This window comes from Tenrec ecaudatus, chromosome 17, assembly GCF_050624435.1.
Source record: "Tenrec ecaudatus isolate mTenEca1 chromosome 17, mTenEca1.hap1, whole genome shotgun sequence".
Taxonomy (NCBI): domain Eukaryota; kingdom Metazoa; phylum Chordata; class Mammalia; order Afrosoricida; family Tenrecidae; genus Tenrec; species Tenrec ecaudatus.
This window is the reverse complement of record NC_134546.1, coordinates 30,714,555-30,735,845: the sequence shown is the minus strand read 5'-3', so window position 1 is coordinate 30,735,845 and position 21,291 is coordinate 30,714,555. Positions and strand designations below refer to the sequence as shown.

General features: G+C 40.4%; 1 protein-coding gene across 2 annotated transcripts in view; it reads left to right on the top strand.

Moving 5' to 3' along the window:
- SOS1 (SOS Ras/Rac guanine nucleotide exchange factor 1) overlaps positions 1-21,291 on the top strand; it is an 82,869-nt gene that overhangs the window by 55,400 nt on the left and 6,178 nt on the right. For both annotated transcript variants that reach the window (XM_075536105.1, XM_075536104.1), the window contains exons 11-20: positions 2,264-2,345; positions 3,248-3,370; positions 3,891-3,994; positions 5,015-5,237; positions 6,972-7,091; positions 11,936-12,098; positions 12,881-12,998; positions 15,014-15,186; positions 15,379-15,495; positions 16,763-17,024. In XM_075536105.1, coding sequence (XP_075392220.1) covers positions 2,264-2,345; positions 3,248-3,370; positions 3,891-3,994; positions 5,015-5,237; positions 6,972-7,091; positions 11,936-12,098; positions 12,881-12,998; positions 15,014-15,186; positions 15,379-15,495; positions 16,763-17,024 — 1,485 coding nt within the window. The remainder of the gene's footprint in view (positions 1-2,263; positions 2,346-3,247; positions 3,371-3,890; positions 3,995-5,014; positions 5,238-6,971; positions 7,092-11,935; positions 12,099-12,880; positions 12,999-15,013; positions 15,187-15,378; positions 15,496-16,762; positions 17,025-21,291) is intronic.

Here is a 21,291-nt window from a genome sequence, read left to right as displayed (position 1 = left end):
TACCCAGGGAGATTGCATAATGTAGAAAGAGCACCAAATCAGGACTCACACAGTCTAGGTTCTGTGTCCATCCCCACCACTACTGAGTACCTAAGGATGAGTCTTGGTCTTCTTCGTTATGCTCAATAGGAATACCACCGAAACCATCGGGAATAAAGCACGCGGAGCTCCCTGAGACTGTGGTCTCGCAGACCCCAAGGTTGCTGTGGTCTGGTTGGCGGATGGGGCCTTAGGCACATCATGGCTTTCCCAGCAGTATCACGGTGCAGAAATGGCCAACGTTTGGGTTCAAGAAGATGAAAAGTCTGTTTTATTATAGGGCACCTTAAAAGTTAGAAGTTTGCTTAAAACATGCTTTGATTCGGTTAGAACTTGTTTTTATTCTGTTTTGAAATTGCTCTCTCACAATTGTTTTAGCTTGACGTGGGCGACTTAGGTTTGAGAGGAAATGGGTGTTGATTTTAGACCTGCGAGCTGAAGTAAGGTTTTCTTAAAAGCCAGGGGAAGGTGCGCCCTCTGCTTGGCGCACAGCTCAGGGACAGGAGGGAGCACTATGTTAGAGGGGGTGGGCTCTCTCCCCCAACCTTGAGCTGTTGGCTTGCTTCTTGAACACATGCTGTTTTGAGCAGCCTCACCTTGCAAATAGATTTGCAGAACAGGAAGAAGATTCTTGAGAAGGGAGGATTGTGATGAAACCGGGTTAAAGCTCTTTTTTAAAATCTTGTACAGGCTTCTGTTTTACAATCTTTTCTTCTGGTTGAGACATTAGTCTTTAACATTTGAGGAACTCTGTAACTGAAGACAATAAAATACCAACAAAGAGGATTATTAAAGGATTAGCTATAGCTCAATTACTTTGATCAGTAACTCACTCTAGCCCCAGAAAGCAGGAAGCTCGAGGACAAGGGGGCTGTTTGAAAGCAATGTCTTGCTATCATCTGAGCTTTCACTGCAATTCAAGGCGGTCTGTCTGATATTGGAGTTGATTCATTTTTTAAATGACCACATAGATCAGTAGATTGGAGATAGAGTTGTCTTATGATAAATCCATGGATTTTTTTGAAGGAAAATTTAAGAGAGCATAAATATTTCAATGAAGCCCAAATTTAGGGTCATTCTTAATGAGATAGAAGGTGCCTGAATAGAAATGTCCCAGACATATAAATTCCGGTTCTTGCCAAATCCTCAGCTAATAAAACGAATTGTACTTTCAATAAAGGAATGAGTGCCTTGTGTAGCTTCATGAAAATAAGGCGGTCACCCCCCTCAATGAATGTATCACGCGGCTGTGCTCCCAGCCTCAGACTCAGGTGAATGAATTCTCCCCTCCGAGTTTTTCACTATTTCAAAACACAAAATGTGGCCCTCGGTTGAAATTTGAGAGACAGAAATAAATGGTTTGGGTTTTTCCCCCATGGTGGAAAAAATGGCTTTCTCCTAATTATGTAGAGGGCAGACCCCGTCTCTCCTGCAGAGGGCAGCAGCCTCTCCCTGCGGCTTGGAAGGGCTCAGGCAAGGCCTGGCCAAGCGCTCCCAGCCCTGCAGCCTCCTGTTGACTTCAGGGAGTTAAACGTAGGGCCTTTCATGGGTGAAGTTCAGACGCCTGCTCCTATGACTGCATTCTTTGCGTGACCACTTGAAATACAAGTCATTGAAAGTTGTAAACGCGAGCATGCGAACGTATTTTCAAGATGTATAGATTTAATAGCTTATAAGTATTTGTAAGCATCTTTTAGCAATTCTAATTAAGTCATTTGGCAAATCATTTAAAAGCAGTTTAACTTAATCTGCTTCCTAGATACGATCTGACTTGTTATATGCTCTCTTAATGTGATTTAAAGAGATTGAGATGACTGATCCTGGGTAAACCAGTGTGGGGAAGTAATGGGTTGTGGCCTTGGCCATTCTCTTCCTCAGAGAGGGAAGCCTGCTCAACTAGATGCTTTGCCATCTGGGCAGCAGGTGGGGGCCTAGTTGCTTGCTGGCCCTCTACCTTTTAGTTCCCATTATTGTAGCTGATGGTAAGCATAAGACCAAGGCAGCTGGACAGAGTGTGCCAAGGGCAAGATGGAAATTGCTATAGAATTTTAATCTTTTTGCCATTAATTTAGGAAGAGATGATGAGCAGCGGAGTACAAAGCCCAAAGCATTTTGTGTGTCTCAAGACATTTTGGAATTTTTCTAGTGGATTACTTTTGAAATGTAAATAATAGTTTTAATCATTCCGAATCAAAGGCTTTATATTTTTCCTTTTTCTTCTTAGATCCCAATTTTGTTCGGACATTTCTTACCACATACAGATCCTTTTGCAAACCTCAAGAACTACTGAGTCTTATCATAGAAAGGTCTGTCGATTTAAAATGCTTAAGTTGTTTGTTTTTTAAAAGAAACTGAGTTAAGATCTTTATGTTTCTTGGAATTGACGTTTATGAATAACTCTTAATAAATTAAATCTCTCTTAGATGGCCATTGACTTTATAAGATTACCTTTTACGATCATTTAAATATATAAATAGATATTCTTGTATACATGGAAATTCAGTGTGTACAATAGCAAATTTATAGGACTGACCACGTTAAACACCTATATAGAAATGGTATTAATTGAGACTCTGGAGATTCAAATTTTGTTACTTTAGATGTTCTAAACAGATGTTTTCCCAGGTGCTGCGTGTGGAAGGAAATGGAGCTTTCAGGGATTAAATACTCTAACCAACGAAAATATTTCTTCCACCCAAATGAATGGCAGGCTGTTTTTCAGACATTACCCTTAAAAATTCTGTTAGCTCATTTAGAGTAACATCCATCAGCTAACAATTAACACCTGCCCCGTAATTATGGAGTAGATTCCAACGACTCACTGTGACCCTTCCAGGGTTTCCAAAGCAGTGGGTCTTTATGGGATAAGCAACTTTGTCTTCCTCCCTGCTCACACTGCTGAGCTTTCTGCGAGCAGTCAGGTTGCAGCCCTCCACATCGCCGGGCTCCTGCTAGTTATGGGACACTGACTTTCGGTTTTCTATATATATTTATTGCATCTCCAGTTAAGCCTGGCAATATTGGCAAAGTAAAGACCATTCACCTTGGCATTATAGTAACCTCACTTATTTTCACTGATGTATACATCCCACCTAGTTATTTTTTCATTGTTCTCTGATAGTACTGACCAGTTGTTTATTTATTTTTCATCTATTTGTACAATTTGCTATGATCTGTGTTTTCATGGGTTTGTTCTCTTCTCTGTTAGGTTTGAAATCCCAGAGCCTGAGCCAACAGAAGCTGATCGCATAGCTTTAGAGAATGGAGGTCTGCCCCTCAGTGCGGAGTTAAAAAGGTTTAGGAAAGAATATATACAGCCTGTACAGCTGCGGTAAGCATTAGTAGATAATTGCCGTAAACAAGTCTCTATTGAACTTGTGCGTCATGGCCCAAGACAGGAAGAAGCAGCAAATACAATAAGTGAAGCAAATAAAAGCAACAATTAGAATTAATGGTCTCCAGAGCCACGCTATAGACTTGACTTCAACTCCCTATAGACTTGGCTCCAACACACCGCCACCCTGTCAGACAGAGGGGAGCCACCGCCAGGGTTCCCGACTGACTGACACTCCCACGGCAGCAGACTGCCACAGCTTCCTCCTGCCCAGTGGCTCGTGGGGACGACTGACCTTCCGGGTGGTGGCAAGCGCTTAACTACTGGGCTAGCCAGGCTCCTCGGATTATAGAAATCTTCACACAGAATGTTTAATTCTGTGCTAAGCCACTGATAAGGCTAAATCATTTAGAATGTTACTGTAATTTCTTTTATGCCTTCATTATGCTAGAACACGTATGTTTGCCTTCCCACGTAATTCAGCTATTCTTTTTTTTTTTGCGTGTTAATACCGCAGAGTATTAAATGTGTGCCGGCACTGGGTAGAGCACCACTTTTATGATTTTGAAAGAGATGCTGATCTTTTGCAACGAATGGAGGAATTTATTGGAACAGTAAGAGGTATGAGTTTTTATAAATGGTCTAGTGTTATATGTACTAAAATGCCGATATGGTGACTATTACTTGATGTCATTACTGCTCAGTATTAAAAGGTATTTATAATTATGTTAGCATAGCCACTTGAAAATTGTTGCGGACTTTCATGAAGAATTTTGACCCTCAAATTGCTAAATAAGCACACTGTTAACCCTAAGGTATTTTCATTTAGTGAATCAACGTACAGATTCGTTTAGAATTCATGTCAATGTAAGCTCGGCACTCCTCTTATCTGAAAGCACGTGTACCAGAGGGCAGTTAGGAACTGTTGTACCATTATGGCCCCACCAACGGAGGTCACCTGGGCCACAATTAGGTGACTAGAGGCAGCAGAGCACAGTAGCAAGATCACTGGAGAGTTGAGAAACCAAGAGTTCTCGTCATAACCCTGCTGTGAACCAGCTCTGGGGTGGGCTCATCACTTAGGTTTCAGTTTTCTCATTAATAACAGTGAAGACACAGACTTGGCAATATACAACATTTCTCTTATGGCTTTAAGAGCCTATGTACAAAAGGATATCTTAGACAAGTTTGCTTTCCATTTTACAGTACACAGAAGGAGCACCTTCATGAGCAGAAAGAGCCCCAGAGAAACACACTAGTATGAAGAAATCAGTCTTCTGGCATATTTTGGTTTATTAACTACAGTATTAATCCTTAATCAATCCTATTTTGTGTAAGATAGACCTTTTTTGAGGATGATAATATTTCTTAATATTATTTCTGAGGTTCAGAACACCGAAGTGGAAAAAAATTGCTACACATATGTTGCTTTCTAATGTTATTTTGAAAGGATCTGTAAGAATGACCATGAGTACCCACCATGTGGTGATGGAGAGGAAAGCTTTCACTGTTTATTGTGAACATAGGAGCTTTTTATAGCAAAGATGTATTCAGTTATCACTTGTGAAATTTTAAATAATTTTCATAAAATATCGAGTAAAAAACATCAAAGTGTTATATAAAAAATGTAACATCTTTCAGGTAAAGCAATGAAAAAATGGGTTGAATCCATCACTAAGATAATCCAAAGGAAAAAAATTGCAAGAGACAACGGACCAGGCCATAATATTACATTTCAGAGCTCACCTCCCACGATTGAGTGGCATATAAGCAGACCTGGGCACATAGAGACTTTTGACCTGCTCACGTTACACCCAATAGAAATTGCTCGACAACTCACGTTACTCGAGTCAGATCTGTACCGGTATGTAATTTTACATTCATGGGGAATCATTGCAACTGCATTATTTTTTAAGTGAAAGCTTGGCTTCTTGCTTGTAGGGTTGTGTTAAGGAATAAGTAGACAGTACATGAAAGGCTCGGCAGCATAGCTTGGCGCACAGAAGGCAGTCCTGGTTTTCAACTGTGGTGGTTCCCCTTGCTTTGATTGTTTTATATTTGTTTCTCTGTCATCTCTCATTGGTGAAGCTAGGTACAAATCTTGACTGTGTTTCCTTGGGCAACTTTAATATCCCAATGCAGCCTTTAACTCTACATCATAGTTTACTCAAGGGTAAAATAGGTTTAATAACAGTACCTACTCATGGGTTCTTGCAAGGTTTCAAGTACACCCACTCCTCATTATCAACATGGTTAAGTTCCAAAGACCAGCTTGTTTTGCAAAGATCAGCATCATGTGAAAATAGAAGATGACTACAATATATCGCAAAATGGAGGATGGCTGCCTTGTTACATTTTAGCCAGATTACATTATTACATAACTTTCAAGCCACAAAGAATGATGGCCCAGCCAATTGACACATAACTTTAACCATGACAACCAATATTATTCTTGCTTTACACCTAGCTATTCATTACTGCCATACGTTATTAATGCATAAAATAGTCAGATACTATTGTGAAATGTTGGATAACGAGACGGTTGATAAATGAGTGGGTGTAGGTAACATGTATATATATAAATTGTTTAATACAGTGCCTACTACAAAATAAAACCCATTGCCATCGAGTCAGTTCCAACTCATGGCGACCCTACGCAGGGTTTCTGAGGCCATACATCTTTACAGAACAGGTAGCTCCATCTTTCTCCAGACCAGTGACTGATGTTTTCAAATCACCAGCCTTGCAGTCAGCAGCCCAACACTTAACCTAATGGTGCCACCTGGGCTGTTTAGCATAAAGCAAGGGTTGACACACGTGAGCCCCTGTTGTAGAGTGCCTGCATGGTGCAACAGGTTAATCTGTTTGGCTGCTGACCAAAAGGTCCACTCAGAGGCACCTCAGAAGAAAAGCCTGGTGATGTAATCTGTTGAAGCCCTAAGGAGCACACACGGTCCTTCTCTGACACGTGTGGGTCATCTGAGTTGGAATGATTCAGAGGCAACTTGGTTTTTAACTAGCATTGTGGTGAGCTTAAATGATGGCCTCTTTTAGTTTTCTAGGCTGTCTTTGATTTCTATAGTATATTAATATAACTATTATTTCAAATAATGCCTGTTTGGGTTTTAAATGGGGTTTAGAATGTCACCCTAAATTGTGTAATTTTTTAATAACAAATTATGAAAAAGAGCCAAATTTACAGATATCTTTTTAACAAAGATCATTACTGCTAATGATTAGTATATTAGCCTTTACTGACTTATATCCTTATTTCAAAGAATTATCCCAAACTTACTAGGTCACACTTTATCACACTTAGTTAAGGAATATTTATCAGTGTTAGAAAAGATACTGTGAAATAGCCCCAGTCTTGTTCAAGCAGAATGCCAGTATAAAATAACAGAAGACATACACAAGCACATGCATGAAACTTAAAAAAGATCTACAGAGAAAGATGCATAACTGTAATGTTTTTATTATACCGTAAACTTTTGTTGGTATAGGAAGTATATTTATAAGAGTTTTATTTACTAGTTACTTAATAAAACAATATATTGGAAGGAAAAGTACATGCAGCATTATATTTTAATCATTTTAGAGCGGTACAGCCATCAGAATTAGTTGGAAGTGTGTGGACAAAAGAAGACAAAGAAATTAATTCTCCTAATCTTCTGAAAATGATTCGGCACACCACTAACCTCACTCTGTGGTTTGAGAAGTAAGTATTCCTGACATATTTCATAATATTCTGGCTTGTTAGGAATTCTAGTGAAATTTTATACCTATATATCTCATAACCTTTTGTTCCTCTATAGGATTTTAATTTTATTGTTGAAGTTTTTCACTACATTTTTGTTTTTTCTCAAGAGTATTTGACTTAGAAGTGTGAAGCTCAGACTTATAGTAGGGCAGTTTAAGTAACGTAGCAAAACATCGGTTCTTTATTCCATATTCCTTTCATTTTAGGGAAGTGTTATTTTTATACATATCACATCTATCAATATTATGTGCTGTTTTAACTACTACATTGGCAGTTCATCATTTCCCGGCCCATGACAGCTCTATACCCACCCACCTCTTTTGTACTATTATTAGCAGACGTTTCACAATTCTAAATGTTGTAAGCCCAGCAATATATTATATACATATTTTAAGAGTTGGATTTTAGAATAATTTAAGAGAAGAAGTAACAAATATGCATTTGTAGTATCTGTACCTAGTTGCCTTTTCTGAGGCACTGATATGCATATGAATCGTTTGCTTTCAGCCTAAAGGGCTTCCTTTAATATTTATTGACCACAGATCGGCCTATAAATAATTGTCTCGGTTTTGATTTATCTGGGAAAGTATTTTTGTTGCTCTCATTTTTTTAACTACAGCATTGCTGGATCTGGGAGTTTGGGTTCAGGGTTTCTTCCCTCTGAGCACTTTCCATGTCACCGCTGTCTTTTGTCCACCGTAGTTTCTGCTGAGAAATCCTGTCGATCGTTTGAGAGTCCTCTTTTCAGGAGTGCACCACCCTTCTCTTGCCGCTTTTAAGGTTTACGATTGACTTTAACTTTCAGAATTTTTATTGTGATACAGGTATTTGTGGGCCTTTTGTATTTATTCTACTTGGAGTTTGTTGAGCTTCCTGAACATATAGGTTATTGTTTTTTAATAAATTAGGGAATATTCAGTTTTACTTTTATTGAATGTATTTCTCTTCCCCCTCTCCAAGTATTCTTATTGTGTGTATATTAGTGCACTTAATGGTATCTAGCATTTATCTTGAGTCTGTCTTTATTTTTATTTTTTCCTCTCAATTCTTGGCTTAAACTATTGGTTGATCTTCAATTTGTCAATTCATTCTACTGCCAGTTCAAATCTTCTGTAAGTCCCTCTAGTGAGTTATTTATTTCAGTTACTCTAGTTGTTAACTCTAGAATTTCCATTCGATTCTGTTTAAAAAGTATTTCTCTTTACATTGATAGTTAATTGCTCTCTATTCAATGCAACATTGTCATCATGCTGCTTTCACATGCTTCCCTTTATTCTGTGAACATATACGAACACTGCCACTCTGGAGCATGTTTCTATTAATCTGATCTCTAGTGGCGCTCTCAGGCAGCCTCTGTTATCTTCTCTTTCTGCTGTATGGGTCAGACTTTCCTGTTGCCTTGCATAATTTTCTTCTTGGAAACAGAACATTTTAAATATCCTAGTGTAGCGATCCTGGGGCCTGTTCCACCCCCCACACCCCGCTTATTTGGTTAGTTCCTTGGTGGATTATTTGAGTCGTCTGTCCTTCCTTCCCCCTCCTCTGCCCAGAGGGAGGGCGAGCCTTGAGACTGCCACAGTCCTCCTGGATGACAGTACTTTCCTCCGTTCTTTTCCTAAGCACACCTCCCTGTTCAACTCCACTGTGTTGCTTTATTGTTTTCAACAAACAAATCCAATCAAATGATGAGTCCTTTAAAGATCGTTTCTGACATGTGCAAGTTAGCTGGCCTTTATGTGGGCTCTGTCCATTATATTCATTAATCTCTCCCAATTGCCTTTTATCATAACTTTTATCCACTGTTCTTCAGTGCCCTTAGGTGGAAATGTCTCTGTTCTAGATTGCAAATGAAGTTTGTTTCTGTGGGAAGAGATTAAGCACTGTCTGTTTTATGACTGGTTTCTCCACTCTGGTGACATCTTGGAGACTGTGCTCTGGAATTGGGGGTGGGTGGGTGGGATGAAAGGCAGTCTTCTGTCAGCAGACACCACTGTTCTGAAAAAAATGAGCCATTGGTGGGGATGGGGCAGTAGGCTAAAGTCATCTTAGTGCCTCATGAACCAGAGGAAAGGTTACCGGGACCCCAATGTTCTTAGTGTACTATGTTCGAAGTAGAGCCTTTGTTTCAGAAGGGGGTGTTCGGCAGAAGAAGGGAGATTTCACCTCTTGATTGCACTCAGCCAGGACTTGGCAGCTGGGGACATGATGCGAAATGCCGAAGCGCCGCTCCTCCCGGAAGGAAAGAATGCCCTTTGCTTGGTAGCTGGGAGGAGAGGCACCTTGTATCTTGGTTACAGCCGCCTGGAGTAGAGTCTCTGCCTTGCGGAGCTGGCAGGGGGAAGGAGGGAGTGGGCTTATTTCAGATACCACACACTGCCAAAGCTTACTGAATTTTTGTAGATTTTCGTGAATAGGTGTTTTCTTCATTTGCTTTTTGCTCTTTTTCAATGGCTTTAAATTTTCTTTTATATTAATGTTCACTAGACTCACTAGAGAGCAGTGCATCATTTAATGAGAAATAGACATTCCGGGTCACCTACCAAAAGTCACCGCTTCGTTCAATTAATATTATTTCTTAGCCTCTTAAAAGTAACAATTGGAATTTGCCTCCCTCCCTAGATGTTGCTTTCTGATTTTGTTATCAAGTTAAATAACTACCCTTCTGTTTGAAGAGACCCTTTCCACCATAATAATTATGTGAAAAACGAGGGCACATAACTTACAAGGCATGGAAACCACTTTATTCCTGTCCTACTCTCTTTAAGAGGTGACGGAGAACAGCCTGTCCTTGCCCCTGTCGCTGTGGAGGTTTGTTTCACATGCCGCAGTGGGTCCTCACCACCCATGCATTAGAATTAGGGTTAGGGTCACCTCTTGAGCTTTTGTGGAATCCTTGGATGGGGCAAACAGTTATTGGTCTTGGCTGCTACCCTGAAAATTGGTGGCTCAAATCCACCCAGAGGCAATAGGAGACAGGCATGGCCTCAAAAATCAGATCCTGAAAGCCGGGAGGGAGACACTTTTACTGGGGCGTGTTGGCAGCCATTAGGGGTCACAGTGGCCTCAACAGCAACCAGTGGGCTTTCTTTTGAATCAGCTGCTGGAGTCCCACCCCAGGGTCTTAAAACATCTGATGTGATCCCTGCCCTTGACAAGAGCCCAGACGTGGTTTCAGTATGTATACCTACTTAATAACAACTGAAATACTTAAGTGAAGGTGTGAATACATTACACTTGTATTATATCATGTGAATGAATTAAACATGTATTATATCATGTTTAATGTCCAGCTCACTAGCCAGAATCTGATAAATGTTATTGAGATCTAGCTAAGGCTTGAAACATGTAAACAAGTTATATTTATTTGATAATACAAATTTATTTTGATAGTTTTAGATATAACAGTTCTCTCTTAAAATCAGCCCAGAAAATACAAGGAAAGTGCTGAAAGTTTATGAAAAAATGGAATTAAAAGATAATGGAATGTTTCCATGAACTTTTCATAATACCGTCTAAAATTTTTTTCAAATGTTAAATACCGATTTATATATTTTTACCTCTACATGGTAAATTATATAATACTACTTCTTGAAGAACAACTGTAGAATTTTGTTTTTATCGAGATGTGATTAGAAAATAAAAAATTATTTCAAATCCTAGAAATAAGAAATGGTTGATAAAGAATTTTCTTTTTGAGCATGGCACACATCCTTTTAGATGGTAGCGGGAACCACATACGCACTTTTCCCTCCTCCTTTGGTATTCATGTAAAATGCTTTTGTTTTCGTCGGACTTCTTCAACATCCTAATAACTGTCTAAAAATTGTTCCTACAGCTGTAGCCAATTATTTCTGTAGATCGGAGAAATTAAGCATTACTACTAAAATTTTGCAAGTAGATAAAAAAAAAGGGGCAACCAAATTCTTGAGTTCTAGACTAAATTGACTTAGAACACACCTGCAGCCCAAAGGCCAACATACATTCCACAAGATACCCATCCTGTCAGCTAATTCTAACACTAAACTACATAGAATGCACCAAGTAGAGTCAGGAAATGTTTTACTGATTGACTGTACCAGCCTAAATATTCTAGTGACTGTCTGGAAAAGATCTGAGGGAGGCGGAGTTGCCAGTTGATATCTCTCTCTCTCTCAGATAGATAGATAGATAGATAGATAGATAGATAGATAGATAGATAGATAGATAGATAGATAGATAGGTAGATAGATAGATAGATAGATAGATAGATAGATAGATAGATAGATAGATAGATACACACACACATATATACTCTATAGAGGAGTCCTGGTGGTAGAGTGGTTACAGGTTGGTCTGCTAACCTCAAGGTCAGCAGTTTGGAACCACCAGGTGCTCTGCAAGAGCAAGAGGAGGCTTTCTACTCCCATAAACAGAGTTACAATCTTGAAAACTCTGACCTATAGGGTCGCTATGAGTCAGAATCAACACGAGAACAGAGAGTTGGGGGGGGGGGTTGATTTATAGTTACACTATAATGAGCCCTAGTGGCACAGTAGTTAAGTGCTCTCCTGCTAACCGAAAAATCAGCATTTTCAACCCACCTTCTACTCTTCAGAAGAAAGGGTAGTTCTGTTTATTTTACAGTTCTACTTTGTGCTGTATGATACCTAACAGCCAGAATCGACTTAATGGCAGTGTGTTTGGTGTGATTTAGTATAGTTTCACTGTAGTCACCCACCCGAATTTATATTATTTATTAAGTTCTTTAAGTAGTAGCGTTCTTGGAAAAACTCAAGAAATTTTCATTCATTTCACATCCCCAGATGTATTATAGAAACTGAAAACTTAGAAGAAAGAGTGGCAGTGGTGAGTCGGGTCATTGAGATCCTACAAGTCTTTCAGGAGCTGAACAACTTCAATGGTGTTCTCGAGGTGGTCAGTGCTATGAACTCATCGCCTGTCTACAGGCTAGACCACACGTTTGAGGTAAGTTGTGGACTTTCATTCCTACTGTGAGAATCTGCGTTTTTAACAATACGCTCGTTAATTCTTACACGTCTCACCTAATTGCCTTTCGTTAGTAAGGCTGAAAGATGAAGTGATCTAAATTTGAGGGAAGAATGGGTTGGTGTTTTAAAATTAGGCTTCCTCATTAAAATATATCCATGGGTCTTAACACAAGTTCATGAGCTGCGAACCAAAAGGTCAGCAGTTTGACCCCGCTCTCGGCTCTGCAGAAGAACAGAGCTGACGGCCTCCTGTACAAAGGTGACAGCCTGGAACACCTGATGGCGGGAGCCCACCCATGATGCCACGCCGGCCCGAGTCACTTGCACAGCACACAACAGTAGCCTAATCAGAAGGAAGTTCTGCACTTAATTTGCAACATAACATACAATGAAATGCTCCCGTCACTGTGGAAGAAATGGCAAGGACAGAACGTACTGTCGAAACACTGAATCTACACACATACACCTTATAGTGTTACTTGCTTTCGAGTCAGTTCTAAGCTGACAGGCTTGCCCTACTTCTGTTATCGCTGATATGTTTAAGTCCAACTGTTTGTACTAGGATCGATGAAAATAATTTTCTTTGAAGCAGTGTTACTACCTTTTTAGAACCAAACTGATATTGTTGTATTTAGGCTTTACGCTTAGCCTCAAAATTGCCACCGTAAAATGTTAGCACTTAGTATTTTTTCACACAATGTGATTCCTCTTCTAAACTTAGATTTCTTTTCTTTCTTGCTTGCTCTTTTTTATTTTTAGCAAATACCAAGTCGCCAAAAGAAAATACTAGAAGAAGCTCATGAATTGAGTGAAGATCACTATAAGAAATACTTGGCAAAACTCAGGTCCATTAACCCACCATGTGTGCCTTTCTTTGGTGAGTAGTTCTTCTTAAATTGCAATAGTGTTTCTAGGAAAAATACGATATTTATTCCATTAAATGACTGAGTGTAGAGCTGATTCATACCGACCCAAATTTTATTTAACAATTATTTAACACCTGAGTCTCCTTAGAACTTTTCTCTATTAGAACTTAGTAGGATCAAATGTACTACCCTCCACTTTACCTTTTCACCCAGCTAATAATAATTATCCATTAAATATTTTTATACTCAGAAAAATCTCTTAAATTGAGTTTTAATAAACAACATGCTCCATAGAAGAGGGGTGTCCTCTGCTCTGCCCATTTGTAGCTGTGCTTTTTGCACACAGTTCCACGTGGCTGAAAAATCCTAGTGTGGTGCCTTTGCACCCTACTTCTCAGCACCGCAAAATGTTAGTCTTTTTAGCCACCCCCTTTTTTCCTTCCCTCTGTTAACAGATTACCTTCTTTCGAGGATGTAGTAAAATGAAAACCTAGTGTTTCATGGTATGCATCGATCAGAAGGGCCTTTAGAACTACAGGTGCAGCCCCTGCCTGGCTCTGCCCTCACCCCTCTCCCTCCACTCCCACTGCACAAGCCAAACGTTCCTCTCTGGTGCTTGTTCTCACCCGTCCGACTCCAGACGGAACCAACACATCCTCCATGTGTTCTCATGGCCCCTTATGGATCACTAGTAATATAATACAACACATCGTGCTGTTAACTCAGCCCACACTCAAAGCTCTGACCTCCTTGAGGTGAGGGTCTGTGTGCGTTCTCTTCATCAGTGTACCGGCAGTACCTAACGTGGTCTCTGGCACACAGCAGGGACTCAGTCCATACATGCATCCAGTAAATGAACTCAGATATTCACAACCTCCTGCCCCCACCCCCAAGACTTCATAGTCAGTACCTTGTGCAGAAGGCAACAGTAACAATCCGGACCGAAGCACTTACTCTTTGTGGGCGCTATTCAACTGTACTCCCCACCCCCTGTGGAGGGCCTGTGTGGTGTAAACCTTTAAATACAGGCTCAGCTGTTAACTCTGAGACTGGGGGCTAAAGTTCACTTAGAGGCACCTAGGAAGAAAGGCCTGGCAGTCTACTTCCTGGAAACCAGCCATTGACAACCCTATGCATCTGACACACACAGAATCATCACAAATCAGAATCGATTCTGTGGCAACTGGTTTTATTCTAAGTTGACCCCTACATTTGCTCGGGTATTTCTCACAGCTATCCCCATTTTACAGATGGGCACTCAGGCAGAGTGAGGCTAAGCAGCGCAGGCTTCAGACCCTTGCTGCTGGAACAAAAGGAACTGAAGTGCTCCCTACACCAAAGGGATCTAAAATGAACTAGGGGACTGCACGTTTGCCTGTTCTCCTGCTCATCCAGTAACCATTCTTCAGGGTAATCACGTCCCAGACTACTGCTACACTGGGGAGTAATGTACCAGAGGGGAGGGAATGCCCTACATTGGGGAAGAAAGACCAGAACACACACAAATTACATATATAGTCTGGTGTTTGATCAACTTGCAAATCCATCTACATTTCTAAAAATAAGCTTATCCAAAATCTACTGCCTCTGAATTACAAAGTGTGACTACCTTTTGTGGGGTCTCAGGAGCTGAGTAAGCAGAAAATGTGGTCCTCTAAGTTTAACATTTTCCCATTTTGCAATTAAAAAAATGCGTGTTACTGTTGAGTGTTTTCTTAAAACGTTCTTTCAACAAAACATTGACTTCTGTCAAACAGAAATTATTTGAAGGTATGGAAAATGGTTACTTTGTGCTGTCTCCCTTTTTCCCAGGTGTTAATCAAATAGACAACTTTCGCAGATGAATTTGACACCTAGACAAATCTCCTTTGGTGCTTGCTTAGCTTGGTCCCCCTAGCACGGATTGCTTGCCTTGACTCTTTGGTTATGCCGATTTAGATGGGGCGGTGCTATACGTCTCGGGAAAAGAAAACAAATTCACTTTTTCCAGTTTTTGTCCCTGAAATATTTTCATTTGCTCCTCTAGGAATTTATTTAACTAATATCTTGAAAACAGAAGAAGGCAACCCTGAGGTCCTAAAAAGACATGGAAAAGAACTTATAAACTTCAGCAAGAGGAGGAAAGTAGCAGAAATAACAGGCGAGATCCAGCAGTACCAAAATCAGCCTTACTGTTTACGCGTAGAATCAGATATCAAAGTAAGTTGAATTACGGGACTATTTCTGATTAAGTATATAAACTGCCTTGTGGAAGGTCGTATTATATGGTCGATGAGAAAAAGGGAAGTAAAACATGTCATTTAAAATGTTTTCTTAAATTACTTTTGTGGCATTCACACTGGATTTAAAATATTTAATATCAGTAATTGCTTATCTCTGCATTTATTTCAGAGGTTCTTTGAAAACTTGAATCCAATGGGAAGCAGCATGGAAAAAGAATTCGCAGATTATCTTTTCAACAAATCCCTAGAAATAGAGCCTCGACACCCTAAGCCTCTACCAAGATTTGTAAGCATTCACCTATCTATATCGTACAGTGGTATTTTACATACTACATAATATATGTATCATGTCAATTTTTATAAAGTTGTTCAGAGATATAGTGCATATGTGACGGTTAAAAATAAAAGGTGCTTAACAGGTATGCCTAGAAACACCTCACGTGATTCCAGATGCATGAACATTAATATGAATTTGAACATATCCCAATATAATAGACAAAGAAATTGGGCGAAATGGGTAAATTGTTTATTGTATTCTTCAACAAGTGACATTCCAAATTTAAGGGCAGAAAATTTGATTACTTCATGTTGATTAACTTATAGTCATTTTTTACATGAATGACTTCTTAGAACTTATTATAAATCATTAACTATAAAAATGCCACTTTGGGCTACAGATACTTTGGGAAAGTAAAGTTTCTGCTGTGTTTTGAACTACTTCTCGGGGCTTAGCCAAATTAGTGTGTCATCCCACCTCAGTGCTATGACTGTGATCTTTCTCACACATGAGTCGGGAATGCGGAAGTAAAAGTAAGCCTCTTAACACCTGATGCTACCTCACCAGGAAACAGCTCACAGTTTGTGATGAGATGAATACAAACAGCAGATTATAAGTAGGTAGTGGTCTGGTCCTTGGAAGCAGGCTGACATCACTGAGAGAGAGTTTCTGTGCGAGGAAAACGCTGTAAAGCTAAGCCGCGCAGATGAAAACTGTAGCAACATAACGCATCTACCAGTGAGTCAAGGGGTCCTGATGGCATCACTATTGTAGCACTTGAAGGAGTTGTAATTTATCATCATGATAAATTTATCATCAGAATTCAGTTTTTCACAGTAGGCCATTTTAAAAGTCAGCAAAGACAACAACGTTTTTGAAAGATTCCCATCCACAAATGAAATGACGTGCTGCTGCTGTTAGGTGCCGTTGAGACGGTTCTGACTCAGACTGACCTCTGTGCACAACAGAACGAAACACTGCCTGGTCCTGCGCCGCCCGCAGCACTGCTCGTAAATAACGTGCACGCCGGTACTGATAGGATAAAGGCTCAGTTATTTTAAGAAAAGCGCTTCCTAACAATTCAGACAGCCATGGCTTTAGCCAAGTGGGCTGTTAATGGTGTAACCCGGACATTCTGAATGGGCTCTTTCGGCATTTCGTTATCATCAGTTGATAGTCTCCCTAGATAGTAGCTGCATTGTATCAGGCACATAGAGAAAAGCCTCCTTTCTGTTATGATGTTGTGAGTAATATATTTCTTTCGATGTGTCTACAGCCCAAAAAATATAGCTATCCCCTAAAATCTCCTGGTGTCCGTCCATCAAACCCAAGACCAGGTACCATGCGACACCCCACACCGCTGCAGCAGGAGCCCAGGAAGATTAGCTACAGTCGGATCCCTGAGAGTGAAACCGAATGTACAGCCTCGGCGCCAAATTCTCCACGAACCCCACTGACACCTCCTGCTTCTGGTGCTTCCAGTGCCACAGACGTGTGCAGCGTGTTCGATTCTGATCACTCGAGCCCTTTTCACTCAAGTAGGTGCTAAACATCTGTCACTCACGTAGGTGGGAAAACGGTTTCTGGGCTTCCAAGTAATTATCAATATTAGAGATATGCTAAAGGGAAAAAAACTATTATCACCTGTCTATGTGTGTGACCTTGTAGACACGGCAATGCTACTTCAACAAATCTTATAAAAAATGTAAAACAAATTCTAAAATCTAGCAACTTTGAGTGGGAGAACAAGGAAGCTTTTTACTTCTGCAAAGAGTGACAGTCTGAGAAGCCCATAGGGGAAGCTCTACCCTGTCGTGTAAGGTCACGGGAGTCGGAACCGATTCGATGGCAACACGTTTGTTTTGAGTGAGCAACTTTTAGGTTGGTTTGTTTTTTAATCTATTGGAACAACGCTCTTTAAAATGTAACATAGGTCACTCAAAGGCCCAAGAATGAAATTGTTCATTAAAACATCATTTGATCATTGACCCTGCCAATACGGTCACTGTGAATTGGAGAGTATTCGACTGCAGTGGGTTGGGTTGATAGGATTCACTGCCTGTGACTAAGCCCAGTCCAACAGCTCGCACAAACTAGATCCTGCTGCTTCTCCCTCCCAGCTTCTGGACCAGTGCCATCCAGTAGAAAAAACATCAGTTACTTGTATACTTTTTAATTACCTACAGCCAGATGAAACAAAAGTTCAAAAAGAGTTAAGTGGAATTAATTTTAAAGAATATTTTTATTCAACCCCATATCTCCAAAATACTGTAACTTGAACATGTATGTAGTATAAAAGTTTATTAATGAGATCTTTTACAGTCTTTTTAGTGTTACTGTTCAGAGTTTTCATAATGCAACATACATTATACACTTACAGCACATCTCCATTCAGATTAGCCATATTCAAATGCTCGATAAATACAAGTGGCTGCCAACTACCAAATTGTCCAGCCTCCCTTGGCAGGCGCTACCTTTTGTATGAAGACCATAATTCTCAAATTGATGTCATGGGGCACTTTAAAGCACCACTCAGGACACACAGCTTGCTTTTATTTAGTCATTACTAAATCCAAACTTGAATTCAGGCCCCTTTCACCCTGTCTCACAGCTTCCTTGTGCCACTCCCGTTAGCTGGCTGAGCTCCAGGTGCAGATTGAGCCTCACCCTCAGATATGCCAGAGTAGCCTCTCCCCTAGTGAGAGCCAGGCAGTGGGTAGAAACTGTGGCCCAGGGGTTCACAGACCTGGTGTGCCATCCAAGTCTATTCACGCACGTTCTGGTTTAAATAAAACACCTCCCCCTCTGCCTCCTGGGGATCAAACTAGGTTTATTCCAATTCAGAGCATATACTTTGTTTTTTTCCAGAGCATATACTTTTAAACAAAAATCTACTTAAAACGATTCTTTGAGGAATCTTATGTTGTGAATTGGTCCAGAATTTGATGTGTCATTCATCTATTTCAAATTACCAACAACTGCTCTTATTTTTACTACTTAAAGTGTAACAATCTTGATATTGTCACTTTTTAATTTATTTTACATTATAAATAAAATTGGTTAAGTATTGAAAACAATCAAATAAAATTGTTAGTGAGTAAAAACAAATAGTAAAATGTAACTATCTTGAGAGTTACAACATCTCAGCTTTATTTGGCCACTGAGATAGTGAAAGTCATGGGATTCACACAGTAAACTCTCATATTTTTTATATGTTTAAATAAACACTAGATTTAAAAAGTAAAAATCAAAACTGTATTCTCCCCAACCCCCTAAATTAAGTAATACAACAATACCTGCATTTTTTCCAGTATGCCTGTCCTGACGTATTTTTGCATTCATTTAACTGCTTGCAAGTTCTCCCATCCACCCCACCCCCCAGCAGATTACTAAGGTATATGAGTTCTCACATGACTGAATTACTGCAACTTTACACGAGAGCCATTGATTGCAGATTTTACTTCACTAAAGAAGTAGCAAAAGAAGGAAGAGATGGAGGAACAAGAGATGCGCATTAAGTTTCCTCTTTGTGCTGAATCTTGTGATTGGTCAAGCAGGGAAGAGGGCCACTGTAGGAGCTAGGTGCTCTGGGGCCAGGCTTGGGCAGTGGAGCAGGATTCATTGAAACCACTGGGCAAGTTGGGAAGCATGGTTCAGGAGGCTGGCTCTGGAGAAGTAGACTTGTGGCTTCTTTTGACATCTTATTCTTTATGATAAAGAAGGCCCCTTTGTTCTTATTAAAATGTAAAACAACCAATTTTGAAATCAAGTCACCCAGCGCAATACAAATGTGCCCACGTGCACAGTCGCTCTCTGATTTGACCTTGACTCATCAGTGTTACTAAAGGTCCTCGTCTGCTTGTCACCCCCCTTCTGCTTGGCCAGTATCCTGGGGCTATCAGGTCAGAGCCCTGACCTGCCCCCCCCCACTGTGTCACCAACCAGAGTGAACACCCCTTCTCTGTGCTGCCCTGATTCCCTCAGAGCTGCCAAAAAGTTCCATTGCTTAATTTTTTCACAAGGCAGAGTTTGACTAGACTTGTTGATCAATTAAAAATACTACTCTTTTATTCTTTTTATAGTAGCCTCCTTCCCTTATAATCTAGATTTAAACATCTAACTCATTCATTTATCCAGTGTCTGTTGCATATCTCACTCCTTGCTGAGCAATAACATCTTCTCTAGTAAAGACTACGATCTTACTGAGAGACGAGAACTACCCGCAGTCGGGAGACTGACAGTCAGATGCCGGGTGGTAATAGCATGAGTGCTCTAGGATTTTAGAGAAAGACCACAAAACAAGCAAGAATGGTTTGAGGATGCTTTCAGAGAAGGATGTCCGGGGAGGGAATTGGCCACTTTCTTGGGGTTGCCACCTACACCCTAGCTTCTACTGGCCTGGTCCACCTCTGAGATTTAGGTGTCAGTGGCTGGGGAAAGAGAATAGGCCACCCAGCCAGTGGCTTTTGTTTCTGCTGATAGGGCAAGGAAGGGAAGACCAAGAAGTGCCTTTTCCTGTTGGAAGGTCCCGGAGGCGTCATGAACCAGGCTTGTGGCTGCAGATGCACTTCCTCTCCTCTGCCAGTAGGGGCAGGATCTCGAGCATTTGGAGCTGGAATGCAAGACTTTTTCTTCAGGGTGGCATCGTTGTAGGAGCTTAGTTTCCAATCTCAAACGTATTGGAGTGTAGCAGCTTGTGTCCATTTTGATGGACAATATTTTAACCCCACAGAAGCCTGCTAATATATACATATATATATATAGATATTTTTTTTTCCTCTACAGGATAATGCTTTTTAAGAATGGCCCCTCTATAAATTGAGAAGATCTTCAGCAGTGATTCTAGCCCTCACTGTACATTATTATCCCCCGAGGAGCTTTAAGAAACACCTCCACCCAGCTCCCACCTGAGCCAGGCTGGCATTGACACTTGAGCATCATTACTGTTGTCAAAGCCCCCAGGGGATGCTGAAGTGCAGCCAGGACTAAGAACCATTCTTGGCCTGTTCTCCGGGATTTGGACTTCATAACTAGTATTTGCTTAATTAATTGGATTTCACTTCCATGTTGTCATGAATGAACCTGGTCATGCTTGGAAGTTAAGACCACCTGGCTCATCTTGATTTCTAGCATATACTGATTGGAGCAAGACTAATTCTAAGATGTTTAAAATTACATTTCCCAAACAATGGGGTCAAACTATTTAAAGCGAAAATCCCAGCTTATCCCCACCCCCACCCCAAAAATCCCCCAAACTTGTCAGGAACACAGATCCAACCCAGTGCTATTTACCAACATGACTGAAGCCAAGTCTCTAGCTGTATATCTGTGCACCCAAGTGGTCACCCTTTCAAAAATAGACTGCAGGTCATGGCACTCCGCAGCTTCGGGTTCTGAGTTCATCCCTACCTGTGTTCAATGTTCTACCATATTCTTGAGACTAAACTTCAGGAGGCAAGAGTACGTAATCATGTTTTCCCTTCCAAGAAAAGTGGGTAAGTACTAATGCTAGATCCTCCTTTACTCCCCATCAAGTTCTAGATGCTTGATAGTGAAATCGTTGACAGCAACAGGTACATGGATGAATAAATCAAGTATAAAAATTAATTATAATCTTATTAGAAGTGACTGTGGCTTCTAAGTAAATGTCAGCACATATAGAAGCAAGATAGTGGGATAGATTATTTGAAATGGGGGCTATTTGGAAAATAAGACCACTGTATCAATATGACCAATCAGATCACCAGGAGGGTGCCTACTGAACCTGGAGCATAACATTGCTCTCATTCTGACCAAATAAGCTTG